This window comes from Pogona vitticeps, chromosome 14 (genome assembly GCF_051106095.1).
Source record: "Pogona vitticeps strain Pit_001003342236 chromosome 14, PviZW2.1, whole genome shotgun sequence".
In the NCBI taxonomy this organism is placed as follows: Eukaryota; Metazoa; Chordata; class Lepidosauria; order Squamata; family Agamidae; genus Pogona; species Pogona vitticeps.
In genome coordinates this window covers 1,058,206-1,081,040 of record NC_135796.1, presented here as the reverse complement: position 1 = coordinate 1,081,040, position 22,835 = coordinate 1,058,206, and the positions used below count along the sequence as shown (strand labels likewise).

General features: G+C 48.1%; 2 protein-coding genes across 2 annotated transcripts; one reads left to right on the top strand and one right to left on the bottom strand.

Annotated features, from left to right (window-relative positions):
- The first annotated feature begins 1,126 nt into the window (after nt 1–1,126).
- On the top strand, nt 1,127–16,552 carry RNF10 (ring finger protein 10). Its single transcript, XM_020799107.3, has 17 exons — nt 1,127–1,499; nt 5,575–5,783; nt 6,667–6,866; nt 7,088–7,178; nt 7,563–7,747; nt 7,835–7,971; nt 9,039–9,199; nt 9,335–9,469; nt 9,730–9,985; nt 10,660–10,793; nt 11,825–11,942; nt 12,120–12,221; nt 12,451–12,588; nt 13,307–13,407; nt 14,094–14,154; nt 14,460–14,621; nt 15,509–16,552. Exons 1-17 carry the CDS (start codon nt 1,268–1,270, stop codon nt 15,580–15,582), a joined length of 2,496 nt encoding a protein of 831 aa, XP_020654766.3. The 5' UTR covers nt 1,127–1,267; the 3' UTR covers nt 15,583–16,552.
- Nucleotides 16,553–17,723: 1,171 nt separating this feature from the next.
- POP5 (POP5 ribonuclease P/MRP subunit) lies at nt 17,724–22,338 on the bottom strand. Its single transcript, XM_020799140.3, has 5 exons — nt 22,181–22,338; nt 21,301–21,443; nt 20,862–21,011; nt 19,381–19,464; nt 17,724–18,399 (listed from the first exon to the last, which is right to left on the bottom strand). The coding sequence occupies exons 1-5, from the start codon at nt 22,198–22,200 to the stop codon at nt 18,290–18,292; spliced, it is 507 nt and encodes a 168-aa protein (XP_020654799.3). The 5' UTR covers nt 22,201–22,338; the 3' UTR covers nt 17,724–18,289.
- Nucleotides 22,339–22,835: the final 497 nt, after the last annotated feature.

Genomic DNA, 22,835 nt, shown 5'->3' with positions numbered 1-22,835 from the left:
AAGGGGGAGAAATGCGCAACACAACACACCTCCTCGATGCTCATTATTTATTGCGCATTCCATTCTCCATGTCAAGGAAGCAGCTGGTCGTCTAATAAATATTTTATTATTGCTCATTAAGTGGAGGTCACTTCATAGAGAGAATCAAGACTGAAGAAGCTACTTGGATGAGTAGCCAAGCGTTTCAACCTAAGAAGAACTCCAGTTGCCATGACTCAACTTCTAGAAAAACTCAATCAAGGCAACACTCGGGTGCACGCAATTTACCTGCACAAAAGAAAATCTAGCAAATGGCCAAGGCAACGCCTGCTTCTGGTCAAAAACAGTCTAATTAAGCACATTTGTTTTAATTTTACTGATATTTCATGGACGCCCATAATTTTAAATGGTGTAAAACACAGTGATGTGAATAAAGATGGTTCAGTCGCCTCTCCGTTGGTCATTTTTAATGTCTCCAGAGTCCTTAAGCATCGTGCAACATTAATTTATTCTATTGCTTGCGCTTTTACCCCGCCTGCCCGGCCCAGCCGTCACTCTGAGCAGCGTGAACATCCTCCGCCGGTTTGTTTTTTAATCTCTGTCCTGCGCTCTCCCTTTAAAAGACCGTCTTTATACGCCGCCCAATAGAAAGCGACCCGACCGCCTAGTGCATTGTGGGAGTTGTGGTTTCTACTGGAAAAAGAAACAGAAAACCCACCGGAGATGGGCGTAGTTCCCGGCATCCTTTGGGAGCGAAGACGGCCCCGCCCTCCCTATAAATAGCTTCATCCGGGCCTTTTTCGGGCCACTGCTGAGGGCGATTCGTCGCCATTACGAGGCAGCGGCGGCGGCGGCGAGGCCGAGGCGGCGGTTCTGAGGCGGCGGCGGCCCGGGGGAGGCGGTTCCCTTGGGCGGCGACACTCGAGTCGGGGCCAGGCCCGGGCCTGCGGGCGGGTGGGCAGGCAGGGGCTCCGAGTTCGCTCGCTCCTCCGTCAGCGGCGGGGCCCTCTCCGCCTGGGGCCTACGTGAGGCCTCCTTCCCCGCCTGCCTGCCCGCCCGCCGGCCGGCCGGCCTGCCCATCCGTCCACCTCGGAGCTCCTTTTCCTTCCCTGGTCCGGGCGGAGCCGCGGAGAAGATGTCGCCATGAAGGGGCCCGAGACCCTTCCGCCGCGCCGACCCCGCCGCCGGGCCATGAGCCTGGGCTCCGGCCGCTGCCGACGACGCCCCGGCCCCCCGCTCGCGCCCGCCTTCGCCCCGCTCCGCCGCGCCTGGCCCGCGGCGCCCGTGGATGCTCCGGAGGCCGCTCGTCCCGCCCGCCTCAGCCTCTGCCGCAGCCCCGACCCCCAGCAGCAGCAGCCTCGCCGGCGACAGGATGGACAAGAGCAACCCCTGCGGCAGCGGCGGCGCTGGGCCCGGCCCGGCCTCCTCCTCCTCGGCCTCCTCCGCCGCCGGAGGGAAAGGGCCGCCGCCCCGCTCTAACTCCGCGGGCCCCGCCGGGGGAGAGTCCAAACCGAAAAGCGGTGAGGAGGAGAAGGAAGAGAAGGGAGGGAGTCCGACTCTGTGGGCCCCGCCAGGCGGGGGGGTGGGGAACGGGACGGAAAGGCGGAAGGGATTGTCTTGGGATGGCGTTGTTGGGGTGTTTGTTTTTTGGAGGCTCACCGGGTTGTCATGGGAGTTGTAGTCCGAGAAGGACAGGTCGCCCCGCATAGCCTTCTGGGAAGGAGGACGCTTCCCCCCACCCACCCCTCGGAGCCTCTGTCCAAAGATGAGGAGCTTTTAACCCTCTGTGTTGGCTTTCTTGCAAGCGACGTATTAATACAGCTGTCTATCACCTGTCTGATTATGTACTGATGTGTGTGTGTTGGTATATGTTTATATGTGCACACACACACACTAGCAAACTGATCACAATCACTCAAAGTGCACAAGAGACCCTGTCGCGCACCCCAACAGACCCAATGAAAAATTCACGTGAACATAAATAGGCAGTAGAATATCTACGAATAAAATAACTCATAAAGAATCAGAAATATAAAATGGTTGCCAATGCCAAGTAGAATTATATTAGGCAGCAAGTTTGTAAGTGCAGAAATCCCCTCTGTCACCTGACATTTGGGTGGAGAGGCTCAGGAGCCGGGGTGTTCGTGTACGTTTTTGGCACAGGGAGGTGTTGGTCTGGGAAGCCTAAACAAACTGTCAGGATTGTGAAACAATTACAGCCCACAAATGCAATAAGGAAGAGGAAGTAATCAAAAGCTTGCTTCACATTTTGAGAAATGTTAACATGGTTTGAGGTGGAGGACGTTTCTATGCCCTTATTTAAAAGAACTATCTCTCCAGGAACTTCATAATGGAGGTGGCAGGGCCCATAAAAGAGGTTTCAGAGGCCATGTACTGCAGCCTCAGTCCTTCTCCACTTTGCCCACACTGACTTAGAAATAGCTTTGTTTACTTCAGTCTTGTCCTTCTACCCTACATCTCCCATTGTGAGTGAAGGGTGAGGGGGTGTGAGCGAAAACAATTGTGTTATGTCATCTTTGAGATAACCTGCTCTGTCTTTCTCATGAGCTGTTAAAGACTGCAGTCTGCTTCTCTGGATGTAGAGGATATGTATTCATACCAGCTCCTCCTTAAAGAGTTGTCCTGGATTGTGCAGTTTTTGCCCGAGGCTACACAGGCTGGCTCTTCTCACGGAAGGCCCCATGGGGGAATCAGACTCCCAACCACTGGGTCAGCAGCCGAACGCTTAAACCGCGGAACTATCCAGCCAGCTAAATATCTCTGAGTTAATATAAAGTGCTGCAGGTTTGTGTCTTTGAAGCATTAAGGCAGTGTGTTCGGTTCTAAGGAAAGGTTCCTGTGCTGTAGTCAATTTTTTTTCAGTCACATTTTTCTGGTGGGAGTCTTTCTTCATCCTACTTGTGTCATGTTTGCACCAACTCTTTGGTAGGAAAGTTAGTCTTTAGGGTTTGAAGATTCGCTGCTGAAATTGATCTTGAATCCAGATGATTGCATCCGAGGTGTTCCCACACATTTTAAAACAAAATTAAGGTGCTGTGTTCTGTGTTGATTGATTTTGCTGATAATCAGTATTGTATAGTAGATAAAAAGTTGGTCTAGGACTCAGGAATTCAAATCCCTTCTTGAACAATGAATGTCTGAGGAGGGTGGTAGTAAGGATAAGCTAGTGTTTATATATCTCACATGCCACGAAAACCCTGTTAAGGTTACTACAAGTGAGAAGCAATTTGGCATCACACAGCAACACAAGTTATGCTGAAGTAATTGCTGGTTATTGCTGCTGAAGAATGCAGTGGTGATAGAAGGCTGGGTGGAGCACATACTGCTTTTAACTTCTATGGGACATGTGTGGAGGCACTGATTATGACCTGTGTACCCAAGAGTGCAAATGGCTGATGATAGTATGATGACGTAATTCTCCAATCCTGTTAAGGTCACTGTGACAGTTCTGCTTCTGCACTGCTGTTGACCTCTTGATTGGCCCATGTCAGACGTCAGCCTTTTGAAGGTTTTTAGAAATACAACATTATTTGTGCAACAAAACTTTTCTTGCAGAGAAAACTGGCTGGAAAAACCTTAGGTATTTTTTTGGGGAAGGAATGGTAACAGCAGCTTTTTACACACAAAATTGAGGCATCCTGGGTAAGTGAAAATATTCAACACTATAGTCTTCTGGTGGATAGCTACATGGGGAGATCAGATCTATCGTTTGTATCATATCCCTTGATTCATAAGGAAATGTTTCTGTGTTATTCAGCCTGCCTTCTGTGCTGAAATTCAAGGTGGAGTATCCGGGTCTCTAGCCAGCCTGATAGAGCTCTTCTTTCTTCCTTACTCTACATCTTTCACAGTAAACATTTTGGTGGCAACTCATCTCCTCAACAGAACAAGAGTAACTAGCATTACAGTGCACTGTTTACATGAAATCTGACTTGCTGAGTGCATGTCTAAACCTGCTCTGAGCCGACAGAAGCACACAGAAACAGTTCCAAAGTTTAAAACTTCCAATATTTTCCCAGCAGAAATATCAACAAAAATATTCTTAACAAATGGGGCAAATCGCTATTGTTCTCAAAGGCTGTGCCAAGGGTACAGAGAATCTTTGTTCACTTTAGGGGATGATCTGCAGCAGCAGCTAGTTGAAGGAAAGTTTTAAAAATTTGGGGAAATCTGAGTCTCTTGATTCTGCTGAACCTCCTGGCAGCTTTCAGCAGCATGGGCTGCTGTATCTCTTGAGGCATCTAGGATGGCATGGGGATGCTCCGTTTTGCATAATCTCTGGGGGATAATTTCAGGAGGTGGTGTTGTGAGGGAGCTTCTGCTCAGCACTGTGACCACTGACCTTTACTGTTCCTCAGGAGTCTGTCCCCCCCTCCCCCCAGCCCTTGCTACTTAATATAGGGTCAGTAGGGAAAGGTGATTAGGACTTTGAGGGAATGGTGTCACCAGTGCATCTCCGGTCTGCCTAACTCTCAGGGAGTTGTTCTTGTTCACATTTGGTGTCTGGTGTTGGTAGCGGATTAGACAAAAAAGAGCACATTGAACAATCAGACAAAGGTGTTCCTGATCATTCAAAAGGCTGAGGAACAAGTGTTCAAGCTGTCTTACATGGGGATCATCCTCCTCTTCAAGACTCGGTTTGGGTATGCCCCTAGTTGGGGTCTTGAATCTGCATTCCCAAGTTTCAGTTGTGTCTTGAGAGTTGTGTTTGTGTAGCTGAGATTAGTGTACCAGCTCCAGTGAGTTCCTGGAGGCATCTAATCTGCTCACAACGACACAGGCTTTAGTTCTATCCCCTTTGGATTACTCTTAATGTGCTTTAGTTAGGTCTTCCTTTGAGAAGTACTTAGAAATATCATGTGATCCAGAATGTGGTTTTCAAATCATTGACCAGGTCTAGTTACAGAGAATGTAGCACTCTGTCTTGTTAGAGCGCCTTCACTAGCTGGAGGTCTCTTTATGGCTGCATGGCAGAGTACTGGGTGCAAATTATCAAGCCCAGGATGACTTGAGGCCAGGCCATTTGAAAGACCACATTCTCCCATGTGAGTCTCTCTGGGCCTCAGATCATCAATGGAGACCTTTCTCTGGATCCTGTTACCACCCCACTTTCCATCTGCTGGAGACATGAGGAAGAGAGGTCCATCTCGGGCAGCTCCCAGATTTTGGAGCTCCCTACCAAGGAAGGCTGGAATGGCTGTGATGTTCACTTTCAAAACTCAGGCTTGCCTCTCTCTAGGTCTTTCCCTCATTGCTTCTTGTAACTGGTGGGAACATGAGGGGCAGGACCTTCTCAAACAAGCATCGTTTTACTCACACAGGCGTCTGACATGTCAGTTGCTCTAACAAGCCATTGGAAATACTTTAGGCTTCCTTCTATTAACTGATCATGCCACCTGTTGTATATCTAGATCTTCCAGTTGTAGGTAGCCTGAAACTCTTTCCCTGGGTTTTTATCTTGGTGGCTGGTTGTGGTTTTGATGCAGCAGAAATTGCTTTTGGTTTTCATGAAGGGTACTAACGTATTTCATTGTCCCGTCTCAGTGCTTTATTAGCTTTATCTCTTTTTTCCAGATGGAAAAAGTGGAAATGGATCCAGACAGCGTTATAATCGTAAGCGAGAAACTTCATATCCCAAAAATGAGAACTGCACCAGTCAGTCCCGTCGCTCCACTTCACAGAAAAGCAAAACTTTTAACAAGGTGCCTCCTCAGAGAGGAGGGCAGGGTGGCAGCGGCGGAAAACCTTTTAGTTCTCCTTTTAATGGTGGAAGACGGGAAGAGGTAAGGATGTATCTTTCGAGCACCAAGTGATGGGTTGATGATACCATCTCCTTTTGTAGTGAGATGTTATGCAAACTGTGAAGATGGATGATTTTTATCCTATTCTCGAGTCTAAGCCGGTGGAAGGAGGGTAACCACTGTAGAGAAATGCGCTACAACACGTCTTCTGAGTTTCACGGATATTTATTTATTTATACCCCGCCTATCTAGTTGAACGACCACTCTAGGTGGCGGATATGTTGCGTTCCTGTCTTCACCTCTGGCCAATCTGTTGCTCTCTGACAAATACTGAGAATTCTCTCGCTTCATGTTCACTTGAAAAGACCAAGTTGGTGGCATTTCGCAATTCATAACATAGAATGTATAGTAGTTAAAAGTTTGGTGAGGAGCAATGATATGATATCAGATAAAAGTCTTCTAATTTATTTATACAATTTGGCTTGTATTTTATTTGTATTATTTCTTCAAACTTGTTTATTTGTTTGGTGTTACTTGTTACGGAGTAAGAATCAATTAACCACTAGATGGAATGTTGCTGTATCTTATTTCAACTTACTCTGGACTGAATGAACCATCTGGTGCAGAAGTCTTTGTAATAAACCTTTGCTAGGCTTGTGCATATTCATGTAGGGGATTATTAGGAGTTATAGGGTCGTGCCTCCCCAAAATGAGACACGTAAGATTAAATTTAGAAAGCAGGCCATATCGGTGGAAGGAAGCTGTTGTAGAGAGTTGTTCGTTGGCATCTGAGCCATTTTCTTACAAGTTGGAAGTGGTCTTATGTACATTTCAGTGCAAAAACACATCTCAGTAGTCTTCCAGCATTTTTTAAAACATATATCTACATTATTAGTACATTCTGACTCCCCTGTTGTCTTCCCAGGTAGCAGAGGCCCAACGGGCAGAGTTTAGTCCTGCCCAATTATCAGGTCCCAAGAAGATTAATCTGAATCACTTGTTGAATTTCACCTTTGAACCTCGTGGCCAAGGAAGCCATTTTGATGGGAGTGGCCGGGGCTCGTGGGGGAAGAGGAACCGATGGGGAAACAAGCCTTTCAACAAGGAGCTGTTCTTACAGGCCAAGTGAGTTGCCTTTATCATTCTCTGGATAGAGAAATCTGCCTGCCTTTGATCCAAAGGCTCTGGTTCTAGTGCTGTTTCCATAGCCTTTGTTATCCCATGAATAAAACCCCTGGTAAAACAGATTAGATGATTACGATCCCAGCCACTGGATAGCCGACCCTCTCAATTCTCTTTTAGGTAATTACTGTAGGTGACTCATCCGTTTCTTGTTTACTTTCCAGCTGCCAGTTTGTGGTGTGCGATGACCAGGACTACACTGTTCATTTCACCGACCCAGACACCTTGGTCAATTGGGACTTTGTGGAGCAAGTGGTTAGTAAGAATGGACTAGGTTAAAGCTTATGTCACAGATCTATGGCAATTTGCCCTTTTCTTGCCCTCTGAAACCAACGTGTCAAAAAGTTCAGCTTTGTTTATGTGCAAAGATTGAGGGTTAATAAGCTTTGGAATTGCATATTTCCAGAGCCTGTCAGTAAAGCACTCTCTCTGTGTGTGCATTTTTACTGTTGCTGTTAGAGTTAGGCAGATTTTATTGTAAATATTTTTATTCTCACTTGTAACCTGCCTCAGTGGCCTTCCAAAGTAGAAAGGTATGATGTGATATAAATATTTTTAACTTTATCCGACTGCATAAGGGGCTAAATTGCTCATGCCCTGCTGTTCGGATAGCCAATTGGTTTCTGTTGCCCTCCCCAGCGGATTTGCAGCCACGAGGTGCCCTCCTGCCCGATATGCTTATATCCACCCACCGCTGCCAAGATCACTCGCTGTGGGCACATTTTCTGCTGGGCGTGCATCCTGCACTATCTCTCTCTGAGTGAGAAGACCTGGAGCAAGTGCCCCATCTGCTACAGCTCTATTCACAAGAAGGACCTGAAAAGGTAAGGAGGTTCCCTGGAGCGATACATCCTCCGCCTTCTGATGGAACGGCCAGCCGCCCGTCACTGTTTCCCCTTTTTTCTTTCCAGCGTCATTGCCCTAGAAACCCATCAGTATGCCATTGGCGATACGATTACGATGCAGCTGATGAGGCGGGAAAAAGGGATCTTGGTAGCCTTGCCAAAGTCAAAGCCGACACATGTGGAGCAGCCCATTCACCTGGGAGGTGAGTGTCAAGGTTCTTGTGGCCTTGAGTGCCTCTCTCCCCTCCCCATCCCCAGAAAGGTAGGATATATTGGATGAAATCCTTTTGCCATGTGAACGGTGGTGATGTCATCAGCTGGAGATGTTAATCCTGCTTTTCATTTCATTTAAAGCTTTCTACCACACCTTTTCAGGCTTCGAGGCTCCCTCGGGATTCCTTTTTGCTCTGAGAAAGCCTTTAATATTGAAAAATCATTGCGGGCGATAGCAGCACCTGAGTGGAACTGCTGGCAGTGATTTTCTGATAGTTAAAGCTAACACCCACCCACCCAACCCTCCCAGCCCAAGGCTCCCCAAGGTTTCCCAGAGCAAAAGGGATCTCTAGGGGGATAGGAAGTGTTAGATTGGATTGGATTAAACTTGAATGTTGCCAGGTGATAATGTCTTCCTTGTTGCACGGCCTTAAACCTTAGGTGACAATAGGATTTCAGCCATTGTCACCTAAGGATGCATGGGATGACTGCATGAAGCCCCAGCCATCATGGTAAACCATCAGGGATGTTGGGACCTGTAGTTGCAATCCATCAGGGACTCTCTGATTGGGAATTGATGTGCCGTGTCTGTAGAAGGCAGCTGCCCTCTGCTTCTATGGAGTTGTCCTGCAGAAGGGCCTCTTCATAGGCAAAGGAGCCACACTGAAGTAGATCGGGGCAATGGCTCTCTGGGATGGAAGACAAATTGGACCAGGCAGCTGGCGCCAGGGATGGTTGTTGTTATGTAGGTTTGCTGACAATGGTCCTAAGTTAATGTCTGCTGCAGTTTCTCCCCCTCACAGCCTGGCCTTGTAAGCGTGTCAGGGAGATCCGTGGGCCAAAAAGCCTGCCCTGTTTGGGGGATTTAAACTTCGAGACATTGCCAGCTGCACTTTCTGGCCCCGGAAGTCCAAACGAACAGGAGGACCAAAAGTTCAGAACCACTGAAATGGGCCACGAATCGTAGGTTGGCTCGTGGGATGCCCAGGCTGATGCTTGCCGGGATCCCACTGGGGATCTTCACCCAGCTTTTCTCTCTCTGTGTGTGTGTATGCAGATGAGGAACACAGCCAGTATTCCAAGCTTCTCGTGGCCTCCAAGGCTCAGGTGCGGCAGCAAGTGATCTTGGAGGAGAAGGCCGCACTTCTGCGTCAGTACGAGGAAGACAAGGACACCCCTGAAGCCTGTTTCATTGAGGCAGCCATTCAAGAGCTGAAGGTAAAAAAACGGCAGTGGAATCTTGCAGGATAGAGTCCGGGAGGAAGGGATCTGTGGGTTTTCCTGATTCATAATACGGCATTCATTAACAGACTACATTTAATCAGATATAAAAATATCTCGTATGGCTTTCAGGATCGAGAGGGCAGCTTGATGTCTGATGGAAATCAAGGCAGCGATGCTGCAAGCACCCCAGCAGCTGTGGAGGAATTAGTTGTGAGAGAGGTGTCTGACAGAGAAGCAACCACAGTGACCTCCCAAGAGGAGAAGGTAAGAAGGGTTTGAGCGCTCTTCCAATGCAGCCTTCTCTGCTTGCCTACCGTCCGGGTCACTGCAGACAGAACAAATGTAACTCAAGTACTGATGCATGTTCGGGATCTTAAACCAGACTCCTCTTCTCTGGAGTGGCTCCCGTAAATTCCAGTTTCCTCTTGAGGTGGTGACAAAGATGCTTTTAGTGAGAAGGGAGATATTCTCGGGTGAGTCGGGTGAGAACGATGGAGGCTAACTGTATTCTCCTGTCACAACAGTGTGTTGTGCGGTATATTTCTGCATTTGATGAAGAAATCCTGGAGTCTCCTCCGGTGGATTCTGCACAGGCTGCTCCGCCTGCCTCTGAAATAGAAGAGGGGGCGGTGGCTGAGGTTGCAAAAGATTCTGGCAAGGACCTGGCAGGCGGAAGTGAGAGGGCAAGCAGCAGTGCGGCTGAACCTGCTCCAGAAAAACCTAAGAGGGCTCTCAGCTGCGGCCACCCAAGCAGCTCTCCTTTCTACTACTTCTACCAAGGTGAGTCAGATGCCAGAGATGTTCTTGAGAAGATCAGGTTTTCTAAAAACTTTTCAAGACTGGGGGGGTGGGGGTGGCAATGAGGGCTGAAACATGCAGAGCAGTTGCAAAACATTGAGGGGTCTTTGAAAAGGAGAGACACCCATGTAAAAAGGGCAGAAATCAGTCCGGAGAAGTAATACCTGTTTATTTATATGCCCCCTTTCTTCCCATAGGGAATCCAAAGTCAGGAATGTACAACAAATCTGTATTCTTTGTCCATTGGATTATTTAGCTAAGTGTGCCACACACAGACCTATCAGTTGACTTGATTAGATTTTTTTACTGCAGAGTTAAATGAATTTATAGTTGTTCTGCAAGGCAATCCATGGTTAATTCTGCAGTTTGGAAATTGGTTTGAGGCCAATTTGGGTTTCTGTTCAAAAAAAAGGGACAGCGTGCTGAAAGTTTTACTGATCTGTTGGTTCCGACAGGGTGCTTTTCCTGCAAGCCACCATCCCTGCTAGAATTTTGAAGTGGCTGATGGAAGCAGGATGATGTCCAACCTGTGAAATGCCCTGCCACTGGGTGTACAGGAGCCCAGAGCTAGGCATGGAATAAATCTTTCTGAAACCACTCTTTGTACTTTCAGTAATATTGCTGTTGTCCTGTGTCGTCTTTTCTCTTATCTCTAGCCGAGGATGGGCAGTGCCTGTATCTTCACCCCGTGAATGTGCGCTGCCTGATCCAGGAGTACGGCAGCCTGGAGAACAGTCCGGAGAAGATCACTGCCACCGTGGTGGAAATATCTGGCCACTCCATGACGGAGGTGAGAAAAGCCCTTCCGGCTTGGAGGAGGACTCGGGGAGTTGCATGACTCACCTCTCCTGCCACCACCTTATGAAAAGATGGCTTAAGTTAGCAGCTGCTCATTTTCCGCCAAATATATTTGATGATATCAAATGCATTTGATTTGGTCTTCCTCGCAGAACTGGAAGACAAAAGGGCACACACACAAGCCTGAAGCGTGTACAGATAAAGAACATAGCACAGAGACATAAATAAAGAACGTAAAAACATCCAAAACATGGTCTTGTTAAGATGCCATTAGACAAATGGTAATATTGAAAACACTGAGTGGAAATGCTTGGTCCGGCTCTTGTAAAGAAGCACAGCACAGATCTGTTAAGAGACCTTTCCTTTGCAATCAGTCACCAGAAGCCTCCTGGAATAGAGAAAGGGAAGGAGGGATGGTGTGGGTGAGGGATGGTGTGGGTGGGCATCCCTCCCCTCCCTTGCAAGGCCGTCCCACATGCTGGAAACAGCCACCCACGGAGGCCTTTCTTATGGTCTCCCACCACCACCACCAAACATGCCTATACAGGTGGCAGAACGAGAGAGATCATTGCTCGGCGGGCGTACGCTCCCGAGAGTGTGGTCCTCCAGTTAGCTGAAATCCGCCACCCCCAAGCCTTGTGGTGCTTTAAACTAGTACTTTGAGTTGTGCTTAAAAATTTATCAGTGAAGAGGTTAGAACAAGGGAATTGTGTGCTTCCTGTAACTAGTTCTAGTCAACAGTCTGGCTGTAGCCCTGTTGCAGTATGTCAGTAGTAGTTTTGGATACGCTTAGAAGGTTTTTGTACTTAAAAAAAGAAAGACAGAAAAGCAGATGACTGGCACCGCTAAGCTTCATTCAGGGTCACTCCTGCCACTGTGAATACAGAGGAGGTGGTAGAGATGAAGCAAGACGCCGTTGGTTGAAACTCACCAGCATCCTGTGCACCGGTGACTTTAGGGTGGGAGGAAGTACGTGCAGGGCCTCTTGGCCGGTTCCCTCTAACCCTGAATTCTCGCCTGCAGGATGTGCGGCAGCGCCATCGTTACCTGTGTCATCTGCCCCTCACCTGCGAGTTCAGCATCTGCGAACTGGCTTTGAAGCCTCCGTTCATTTCCAGGGAAACCCTGGAGATGTTTTCAGGTGAGCCAATAAGAGTTCTCTTTTCCCCAGGAAACCTGTCCTCATGCTTGTTCTTGCACTACAGTCTCCATGTGGCTGCCTGAGCCCAGGCCAGAGCAAGGGGGAGGAAGTTAGCCCGAAAAGAATTTGTGCTGTTAGCTGCCAGTCTCACCTCGGATCTCATCCTGTGGCTTTTAGATGACATTGAAAAAAGGAAGCGCCTCAGACAGAAGAAAGCTCGTGACGAGCGACGCCGGGAACGTAGAATTGAAATGGAAGAAAACAAAAAGCAAGGCAAATGTAAGTAAGCGGCAGGTCTCCCATAGCAGAACCAGGAGAGGGTGGGATCAGCCCTGGTGAGACTCTTCCAAGGATTGCTTTGAGCCTCTTCTGAAAAGAAGAACATCATATTCACAAGGGCATGGCCAGGTCTTGAATGGACCCGGACCTTTTAAATGATGTGCTGCTGGCCCAAGCGAATTGATCCGTCGTAGAGATCCAAAATATGTTCTCTTTTGGCTTTTTCTAGATCCAGAGGTCCGTATCGCATTAGAGAATCTACAGCAGTTTCCTGCTTTCAGCGCCTGTTCAGCAGAACCTGATGGCCAGGAGGCACAGAGCAGCACTCTGCTGTCTTCGGTCGGTAGAAGCTCCGTGACTCAGCCAGGTGAGGGAGGGGCTGAAAGCCGCAGTTCACTGACCCCTGTGTTGTTTCCCTCAATATCCCCTTTATAGAATGGTCTGTGCCTGCAGAGGAGCGCCCAGGCCCCTTCCCTCCTCATAGTCAGGAAGCACATAAAAACTTGGCTTTTCATGGAGACATTTCGGGACATTTTCCCCTTACAACTCTTGGTCATTTACTTTTATTTTGAGAGTTATATCCTGTAACCTTTATCTTGTCTGTTGTCACCATCTTGATTTTTAGATCTGTTGTTTTGCTACAGATTTCTATTTTTGGTTTGGGTGGGATTTGTTCTTTGTTTATTTTACTGCTGGAAGCCGCCCAGTGTAGTTCGCAAGGCCACAAGACAATGTGGTGTAAAAGTTGAATGAGCGAGTAAGTAGTCAGTCCGTCCATCCCTCAGCTGCTTCAGCCCAGTGGCAGCTTCTGTGTTTGCATCCACGGGGTGGGGGCAAATACCTGCAAGTACTGGACAGAAAACACTTCCACAGGCGAGGCAGAGAAACAACTAAAAAACAGCTGTCAGAAGTAAGAGGCTTCTCTGGCTGTACAGAAAACTGGGTGAGAGACGCATGCAAGCCTTGAGACCCAGTAGACGGTAGAAGAACTGGGAGGCGTGTGTGGTTTGGGGAACCCAGTTCTCACGGCCCTGCATTTTCAGCAGAAACGGCTTGCATCCAATGTGTGGCTTTTCTCGTTGCAGAACCTCTCTTAACTCTCGGGTCACCTGCCGCTAGTCCTGTCAGCCCTTCCTTCTGTCTCGGGAACCTGGAGGAGGATCTTGGGCTCCCGTCCTTTGCCCAGGTGTGTGGCTCCAGGCAGCAGCATTGTTTGGGGGACCCCCTTAGTGCTTAATACAAGAACCTTCGGTTCTGCCTCCTGTTTTGCAAACTGCCTTTCAGCCAAAAAAAAGTTTTCAAAAATGGCTTACATCGTCTGACGTGGTTTATTAACCTGCTTCAATGAACATGTTACTTCAATATCATTCAAAATCATACTGTTCTGTCTTGAGGGGAATCCATGCTCTGGCTGCAACTGGGTTCAGCCCATAGCTAAATCAACAACCCTCAGCGAAATTCTTAAATGTAATAAGCCAAATTTGGAAAACCAAGCCTCTTGCATTATTGAAATAGGAAACATGATGTGGCTGAATTCTGACTTCAGACATTCTTACTGCATCCCCTACCCTGAAATGTCTCCTGGTGCCTCAAGCAAATCGGTGACTTGGCAGATAAACCAAACAGAAGTTGAGAGTATAAAATGGACTTCGTTGCTTAGCAAAAATTTGCGAAAGTTTAATTGGCAGTGCAGTTAGCAGCCGTGCTGTATTAAAATGTGCTTTATCTCAGGCTGCCTTCCATTTGTTTAGAAGTCAGATACCATGCTTCTTTGAATTAGTCTTCTTTGGTGGCACATCTGTAGCATTTTCCTGCCTTTTGAGGTGAGGTGACCAGTGTGGCTCCTAGTTCTGATTCCCTTTCTTTTCGCAGATGCTGAGAGCCGGGAAAGCGAAGCCAGAAACCTGGAACAATTCTCAGGCAAAGAAGAAAGGTGAGCCCAACACCCTTTGGTGGCTTTGGGTCGCCAAGGTGGAGGGGATTGTGCAGAGTTAATTGTAGAATTAGTCTCCCTCTCTTTTAGCCCCTGGAAAATGAAAATAAAGTCAAATTCCAGCCACAGTGGAGTACATTAAAATGATGTATAGGTGATAATAATTTGAGGCAGCCGAAAAGGCCCATGGCCCCATCGGAGCCAGTCACTGGCTTTCTGTAGGAGGGTGCTGTAGGAGGGCTCCATGTTGTGATAGAGGGGTGTTCCATCCCTTTGGTGATCTAAACCCCGTTGGTTTCTTCCAGAGGAGGCCCCCACCCTGGGCCCTCCTGCACCAGTAGACAGCGGCGGGGAGAGCGACAACTCGGACCGTGTCTCTGTGCCTAGTTTCCAGAACTCCTTCAGCCAAGCGATCGAGGCAGCTTTCCTGAAACTGGACAAGCCGTCCACTTCTGGCCACCACTTGGGTGAGTGAAGGGGGGAAAGGGTCAGCCTTGGGACTCTGGGCGGGCGATCCAGTTGTACCGCTCCATCTTCCTGGCTTCCAGAGCCCCAAGCAGTGGCTCATAGGGGACAATGGCCAGGCCAAGCGCTGCGGAGCAAGTTCTGGTGTAATGTAGAAATGCTGAAGCACAGGACAGGAATAAAACCTTTAGTCTAATGTGGGGGAAATATTTTGGATGTACTCCAGAGAGTCTGTTATATAGTTTTAGCGGCAGAATGCTCTGACTTGAACCACTCACGGCACAGTGCATAAACTGCAGCCCTGCAGCCAAAACTCTGCTCACAACCTGGGCTCAATCCCAGCTAGCTGACTTGAGGTCGATTCAGCCTTCCAAGGTTGGTAAACTGATTACCCAGCAATGTGTAGCCTGCATAATTAAATAGTAAGCCACCCAGAGAGAACTTTTAAGTACTATGGAGCGGTACATAAGTAGCACACTTTTATGCCTTCAGCAGGCATGTGGTTTGCAGGCGTGTTCGATGCTGTACCATGGATCTAATGCTTGGCCAGCACTGGGAGGCTCCCAAGAATTGAGCCTCAGACCTTATGCCTCAAAGTCCGCTCTCTGGAACGGTCCGTGATCCCGCAGGTAGCGTGACTAGCCAAGTTGCCAGCATCAGGATACTTCTCAGCAGGAAGGAGCACCCGTGGCCCATCCTGGCTCCAACAGTGGCTCCCTTCGTTGTCAGTCTCCTGCCCTCCCTTAAGAAGTTGAGGAAAAAACAGCTGCCAGGCAGTTAGAGGATGGCTCCTTGTGTGTTACGACTGGAAAAGAAGTAACTCATCAAATTTGGCACCCTTCTCAACAGCCTAAGGCTTGACTGTTTTTTTTTTCCCCTCCCTTTTCAGAGGATAAAAAAGGCAAGAAAAAGAAGCAGAAGCAGAAGCTGCTCTTCAGCACTTCGGTGGTTCATACAAAGTGACCCTACTAACGAACAGATCCCTTATCCTGGTTTCTTTGGTTTGCTTTTGTGTTTTTGCTGCTATAGATAAAAGTATTTAAATTGGAGCAGAATTAAGTCTGTTTCTGGGACTTGGGGTTGCGCTAGGGACTGAAAATAACCATGCGTTTGGTCCACTTCTTCATACCCAAACAAAGGTCTTGAATCACAGATCCACAGCCAAAGTTCCACAGTTGTGCCACGCTTAACTCCTAGTTTGTCGTCCGGCCGTGGGAGAAACCGCAGAGACGGAGGGCTTTGCTGTGAAGGTTTTCAGCCTGTGGGGAAACGAGGCTAATGGCTGCAAGGCCTTGCGTTGCCTGCTTGCTGGCAACTTCCTGGAACCGGGCAATGGCAGATAAGTGCATGTAGAGCCTATGCCGATGGCTACACCCATCTAAATTGAATGTCTTAGAAAGGGTAGAGAAGGTGACAGAGAAACCACTTGGGGTTTTGCCCAAAGGGCCGAAGGACTGCAGGACATCTGTGCACCCTCTGCAGAGTTCACAAGGATGCTGTGTTCAGCCAAACAAGAGGAAATTTTGCCCTGCACTTCGGGGTGTGGTTCACGGCATTTTGGTGCTAAATTTGATTACTTTACAAAGACTTTACAAACGTGTTTCCCTTTGCACAGAACAGGTGAGTTGTGCAGACAGGCCGGCTGAGGTGAGAGTACCTGAATGCAGTAGTTTTCCGTTTGCTTGGTTCTGGGATTCAACTTGGGTTGTGTTATGTGCATACATACTGTTTGCCCCCATTTCTTCAGCCTTCTTTGTTTTTCTTTTCATTTTTCTTTCTTCTGAGAAGTTGTCTCCTTCTGCACTGCTTGTGGTGGCTTGATCTAAAACTAATTACTGCTAAGAAGTGTCAATTCTGTTGAATACAAGGAACTTTGGTGTACTATACCAGCAGAGGCAAATAGTTGCAATAAAAACCATATGCACAAGAACAATGTGTTTCCAGTTGTAGCTCATTCCCAGTTATCAAAAAGTTTCAGGCCTAGCCCTCTCCCTTTGTAGCACCGACTGATGGCTTGTTCTGCATTCGCAGCCATCTCCTGTATTAACCAGTGCCGGCTTGAGAGGGCACAGCTGTCTTTCCACCTTTCTTCAATGAGGAGGAGGGTGCTGCCCAGAGCCATTTTAGTGGGTGGGGGTGGCAGTGGTCTCTGTTAGTTTTAAAGGAAACAACCAGACTAGATCTAAGTGGGCTGCAGGTCCCATGTTACAGCTGCTCTTTATATCATCACCTGAGAACTGCAAAGCCGGAAGGCACCCTGTGGATCATCACGTCCAGCCCCTGTCAAGAAGGCCCAGTGGGGAGAATCAAACTCCCAACCCCAGGCTCCACAGCCAGATACCTAGACCACTGAGCTATCCAGCAGCTGGCCTTCATTTATCATTCATTGCCCCTGATTGTGCTTTGTCAGGATGAAGAAAGAACACACTGTTTCATCCTGCCACTCTGAATAACCAAGTAGAAACATCAATCAGAACCGTGGTGGCCATTGTTAAGCTAGATCAGCCTTCCCCAGCCAAGGCACCTTCGGAAGATTACAGGTCCCATCAGGTGTATATGCTGTATGTGAACGATGGGAGGCACCCAGCATATCGGCTTGGAGAAGATGACTAGACCAGGGGCTGAGGGGGAAGTGGTGCTGAGAGAAGAGCAGGGCACGGTGCCATCTGCCAGCATGAACATAGACGCAACTGGCGGGGGGATAACCCAAAAAGAACTAAAGTTACTGACTTCTGCTGAAGGGATTGGAGGGGAGGATTTCCATGGCCTTCAGACGGCTCTCGGAAAAGCTCAGGAAACGTAGTGCAAATACTTTTAAGGCTGCATGCAGCCCTATTCCGCTCTGCACCTGCAGCACCATCCGTAATTTCCACTGTCCTCTGAAAAAACTAGACTTGAACAGTTGTTAGCAGTAGTACTTCAGCATCAGCTTATGCCATAAAGAACAGATACCTCGGTTTCCAGTGAAAGCATATTCCCCAAAACGATGCCTGTATTTATGTCTGAAATCACCTTTTGGCCATTAAAAGTGTTAGTTTGAAAGTGCACATTTTCAGAGGTGTTGATGTGCTGCTGCAGCAGCAACAAAAGCAAAAGGATACCAGCGCCTTTAACAGATTTATTTCATTAAGTATTCAAAGATAACACAATCTGTTGACTCAGATACAACGAACTGATGTTAAGGCATCTTACCATGGGTGCTGCCTCTCCAGAAGTAACTTCCCCTCTTCTGCTTCATGCATGTGCCCACGCGTGCAGCTGTGTGGGAGAGGCAGAGCAGTACAGAAAAACCTACAAGCTTCACCCACAATCGGAAGCAGCTCCTGCTTGACCTTTGCTGTGGCTCAGCAGCCCTTCAAAGGCAAAAAAGTGCCAGTTCTGCTTGGTATCCTTCTGAATATACACCTGGAGCACAGGGGAACAGCTGTTGCCCAGAAGTTAAATATAAAGCACAGTATGGGATACGGACCTACATCACAATTCTTTGGGCCCAAGAAAGTTGCAGTAAGTTGCTTTACAGACCTCTGTAAAGTAAACTGGACGAGGAAACCTTTGCTATAAGAGATATTTTGCTCTGTGGCATATAAGACTCATTAAAAAGGAATGACAAGAACAAGATGATAAGCTCCATTGCGCTGGCTTTCTCACAGAAGCCTCGGGATTGAATTCCTCAGGCCGTCTCTGTGCTGCCGTCACTGTCCTCTTCGTCTTTACTCTCCGTTGGCTGCTCTCCCACAAGCGCGCAGCTCTGCAGGGACTTCTGGATGGCTTCTCTGTCTGCTGTAAGAAGTTTGAAGAAATGTTCAAGTGAGACACACATATGCATAGCAGGACATGATGGGTGCTGAAGACCGTGCACTCGGATTTCACAAGGTGCTGCTCAAGCCTCTAAGGTGGCATTCTAGATAGGCTGGACTATAACCCCCATCATGCCTGAGTCAGCCTGGCTACTGGTGGCTCCCACCTGCTTTGGATGCATTGAGCCTAGTCGACAAAGGAGAAACGGGAGTGGCCGGGCTAGCTGCCTTCTAAGAAGCTTATTCAGCCCTGTTGGTTTTCTCTACGTGGGTCTACAAGGTCCCCCAGAACACAACTGAGAAACCACAGATGAAGGACACAAGATGACCCATGCCATCTCTAATGAACTGACTGAGAATCTTCACAGATATCTTTACTGAACATTGAGTGTGCAGAGGTTGGTTAAGCTTGAAAGCTGCACAGAAAACATGGGTCTACTACATTTCGCTGCCTTCTGTCTCCAATATAGCCTTAAATGATTTGAGAATTAAAAGTATTTCTGCCACCAGAGATGGGTCATGAAGTTCTTGCTATAAAGTTCCCATTTGATTTCATAAGTGGAGGCAGAGGGAAGAAAACCGTGCAGGGCAGATAAAGCCCCCCCCCCCACAGCTGCTGCTCTAGATTCAAGGCGTAGGAAGGGATCCCAGAAGACCATGGAGTCCACGTCCCTGGTCATGCACTAAATCCTCCACTATTACAGGCTCTCTTACAAAGGGCCACCCAGCCCTTTGCTGAAAACCTAATCAAAAAAGGGGGGAGGCACTCCCAAGGCAACCTGTTCCACCATTAAATGGCCAAAACCATCAGGATGTTCTTGTGTTCTCTGCCATTTGGACCTGTTGGTATCGGTCTCAGGATAAGAGGCCACATCCTTTGCACAAACACTCCTATAGACGCTGAGGAATTCTTTCTCGGTTTTAGATTTGCTTTAGGAAGTAAGAGGTTATAGTTGTTTGTTACCTTCGTTGGTGCAGCTGCGCAGCAACAAGAGCAGCTGGTCCCGGTTGTACTGAATTAGGAATTTCTGGCATGAGCGTATGGTCGCTGGGGGAGAGGGAGAAAGGAAGAGATCAGCAGCCTGGCAGCCGAGGGAACAGTTACATCCTCAGACTGCCTTCTAGAGCTAAGCGAGAGCCATCAGTCAAGATGAGACCACGTGAAAGGCTGTTAGCAGGAAACCTTGGACAAGTATTTCTAGCAGAATAAGAAACAGCAGAACATCCTAGACTACCTCAAAGGCTGACTCAATGTATTGGCAAATGGCACATGGAAGGTCTAAGCAGATGAGTCAATAACACTTGGGAGTCAGTATTGCCACTCACAGTTTAGCCAGGTGTACAACTGCACACTAGTCAATTCTTTTTAATAGAATTCACTGTATTTTAACCAAAAACGACAGAGCGAATAGGAAAGCTCTCTGGATGGGTTTTGTATGGCCCGGCCCAAGTGGTCAGGGAGTCTAAAATACCTAGAGAGTACCTGAGCACCTATCACAGAATTAAAGGGAAGATTAGGGGACAATGGATGTCACCTTGGGAGTCACAAGGATTCACTGCGACTCACAACAGTATCTGGGGGAAGGGGTTCCAACAGAGGCTGCTTCCCCATGCAGCAGGATACTTTTCTAATGGTTCGAGAAGTGGCATAGGGAAAAGGGGGGGTCTGCTTTACCTCCTGCTGGCATTGAGGGTCCTGAACTGGAAGTTATTTAATTCTGAAAAATCCCACCACCACCCTGCCCTTTGGGATACTGTACCATTTTCAAGCCTGCAGGGACATGGCACTGTTTGTGCGTTTGCACACCGTCATCACTAATATGTGTAAGTACTGGCAACCTCCCTTACCACAAAATGTGGGGAAAGGCTTTTCTCCATAGGCAAGCTCCTCCCTGAGCCAGGTTCATAACGCCAACATTAGTAGGGTGCTTCTACCACAGACGAGATATTGTGCCTCTCACCGTTTTTGCTGCCCCCATTTGTATGTATGCTGTCTTAAGACGAATCACCTCTCAAATACAGTATATTGTTCTTCAAGAAAGTTTGTTCTTTAAAAAGAAAAAAAAGACTCTAGACACTTTACTCTAAGGAGACAAGGATCTCGTTGTCTCTCGTGTGCTCCCAGAGGCATCTGGTGGGGCCACGGTGAGAGACAGGAAGTTAGATCCAGCACAGGGCTCTTCTGAGGTTCTGAATTCTGAACCTCCAGACACTTCTAACTCTGAACAAGGGCAGGGAAAAATGAATTTTTGGAGAGGACGTGTCAGGAGTGCAGAACTGGTTCTGCCAACATATCCCTGCCCTTATCAACTAATTGAACTGGATTCCAATCCACCGAGGAACGTCAGATTTCGCAGGCTTGCCTAGTGCACTCTTGACGTAAGGGATGACCACCAAGACACTTGCAGTTCTAAAAAGCAAAGAATTTCAAAGAACAGCACTCACCCCCAACACGAAGAGTGTTAAAAGAACATGGACAAGATTGATTCCTGTTTTCCAAGTAAGTGATAAAGGGAAGCGATGACCAGAGGAGCCGATAGAAGTCCTTTCGGCAGCACAGAAGAACGATTCCTGTGTAAGCGTTGAGGTACTTTACTGGAGAGAGAGAGAAAACAAACAAATTGGATGCTTCACAGCCTTCACATAAAGGAGGGAGAAGCGTGTAGTTAGAACACCACCACCCTTCAAAAAGAATTCCAATTTCTCCTTGCAACTCTGAGGCTTGTAGATGCAAAACACTATGATGGCAAAGCTATCAACCTCAACAGTAGGGTTTGGGTGCTGAGTTTTCCAAATGTGGAGCACAGACAAGATTTTCCCCAAAGAGAGAGAAGTTAGGAAGGGCCCAGCCTGCCCCTCGCTGGAGGGCTCCACGAAACCAGACCTGTAAAAGCAATGGAGCAACAGGCCAGCCCGAAGTCTCCATACATCTTCGCTACAACATTCTTCACCGTGTTGTGTACCGTCCGCTCCTCAATGAACTGTCGGCAGCGCGGGTCTTCAGAGATGATTTCGCAAAGGAAGTACCTGCACAGGTAGAGAGGGAGAGAAGTCGGCAGGAGAAAGTGATGCTCGGAACAAAGGGATCTTGTCTTGAAAGCACCCAAACTAAAGAGCAGTTGCCACATAGCTGGGTAAGGCAGAGGTAGGAAGCTGCAAGCTTTGAGTGGCCTTCAAGAACGTTGAGTTGAATCTAAACCATTTAATACTGTGTTGTCAGATCAACAGAGTCACTGGCAGCCCTTTCTGTCTTTAGAGGCAGAACGGGACACTTGATCTTACATCCCTTGGACTGAAACCTGAAACATCTCTACACCACAGAGTTTACTATTTAACTTTGCAAACTCCATCTTGGAACCTTAGTTTAACGACAAAGGCGGAAGGTTTAATATCTAGAGAGAAAACAGTTTTCGGTGCTTTTCTCTTTCTCCATTAACTGTGGCCAGCCTGACGAAGAACCTTGTAGGACGCGGAAACTTCCCTGCTTGAAACGGTCCAAAAATAATAATGTCCTTAAAGAAGAAAGATGGGGGTTTGTTTGTTTTTCAGCCCAGGGCCCTTTTCTAAAATGCTTCAGACAACTCAACTCTGCCAAGCAAACAAGACCATCGGTGCCTGTGAGGGATGAGCAAGCTACGGCCTCGAGGAGCGGGGAGGATGGGAGTTGTAGTCAGAGAGATGGGAAAGGATGCTAAGCCCAGATTAGCAAGAGAACCTCACAAGGGACAACCCCCCAACCGGCCGCCGGTGATTCTTGCGCTCACCTGTTCTTGAACCTCACCATCTCGGCCTGGAATCCGAGGCGCCGGTTGCACTTCCGGGAGCATCGGAAGTGGAACCATAGAGGCTGTGAGGTAGAGTGGCGAGCTGTCCCAACTTCCGGCAACAGCTGAATCTCTCCCCGTGTCAAAGTCACCTATAGCTGGCTGTGGAAAGGAGAGAACTACAAGCCCCACGACCCCCAAAGGGATGGTGAACCAGCGCTTGGCTCTATGGTTTCCCAGGTGGCGTCGCTCTAGGCCCCAGAGACTCTATGGCAAAAGTCCAGACCATAGAGCTAGAACTGATAAAGCGCCTGAAATGGTCGTCCCAGCACACGTTCTTGGCCCTCATTATATATTCTTCGTTGCTGCGTAAATTACATCGGGAATTGCGGCAGGAAAGCGCACGATTTTACCCCGAAAAAAAATCTTCCTCGGAATGTGTGGCGAGAGTGACGCTCTAAATTTTCTATCTCTATGCACCCCTCTTTACCCTGGGGCGGAAGTCTGGGCGGTCCAATGGAAAGGAAGAGCTCTGATCTCCTCATCCATTGGTCGGTTCGAAGCAGCAGCCGCGGAGCGGTAAGGAGTCGGTGACGTAACAAAAAGGCCACCTTCCTATTGGTCCGAACTGTGGCGCCACGTGCAACGGTTGCCT

Excerpts from the sequence above, each read along its gene's own strand:
- RNF10 (XM_020799107.3), top strand. The coding sequence starts at position 1,268 with ATGCTCCGGAGGCCGCTCGTCCCGCCCGCCTCAGCCTCTGCCGCAGCC. Across the intron at positions 7,748-7,834 it reads CACAAGAAGGACCTGAAAAG|CGTCATTGCCCTAGAAACCC; the intron begins GTAAGGAGGTTC and ends TTTTCTTTCCAG. Across the intron at positions 9,470-9,729 it reads TGACCTCCCAAGAGGAGAAG|TGTGTTGTGCGGTATATTTC; the intron begins GTAAGAAGGGTT and ends CTGTCACAACAG.
- POP5 (XM_020799140.3), bottom strand. The coding sequence starts at position 22,200 with ATGGTGAGGTTCAAGAACAG. Across the intron at positions 19,465-20,861 it reads TAACACTCTTCGTGTTGGGG|CGACCATACGCTCATGCCAG; the intron begins GTGAGTGCTGTT and ends CCTCTCCCCCAG. Across the intron at positions 18,400-19,380 it reads GCGCAGCTGCACCAACGAAG|CAGACAGAGAAGCCATCCAG; the intron begins GTAACAAACAAC and ends AACTTCTTACAG.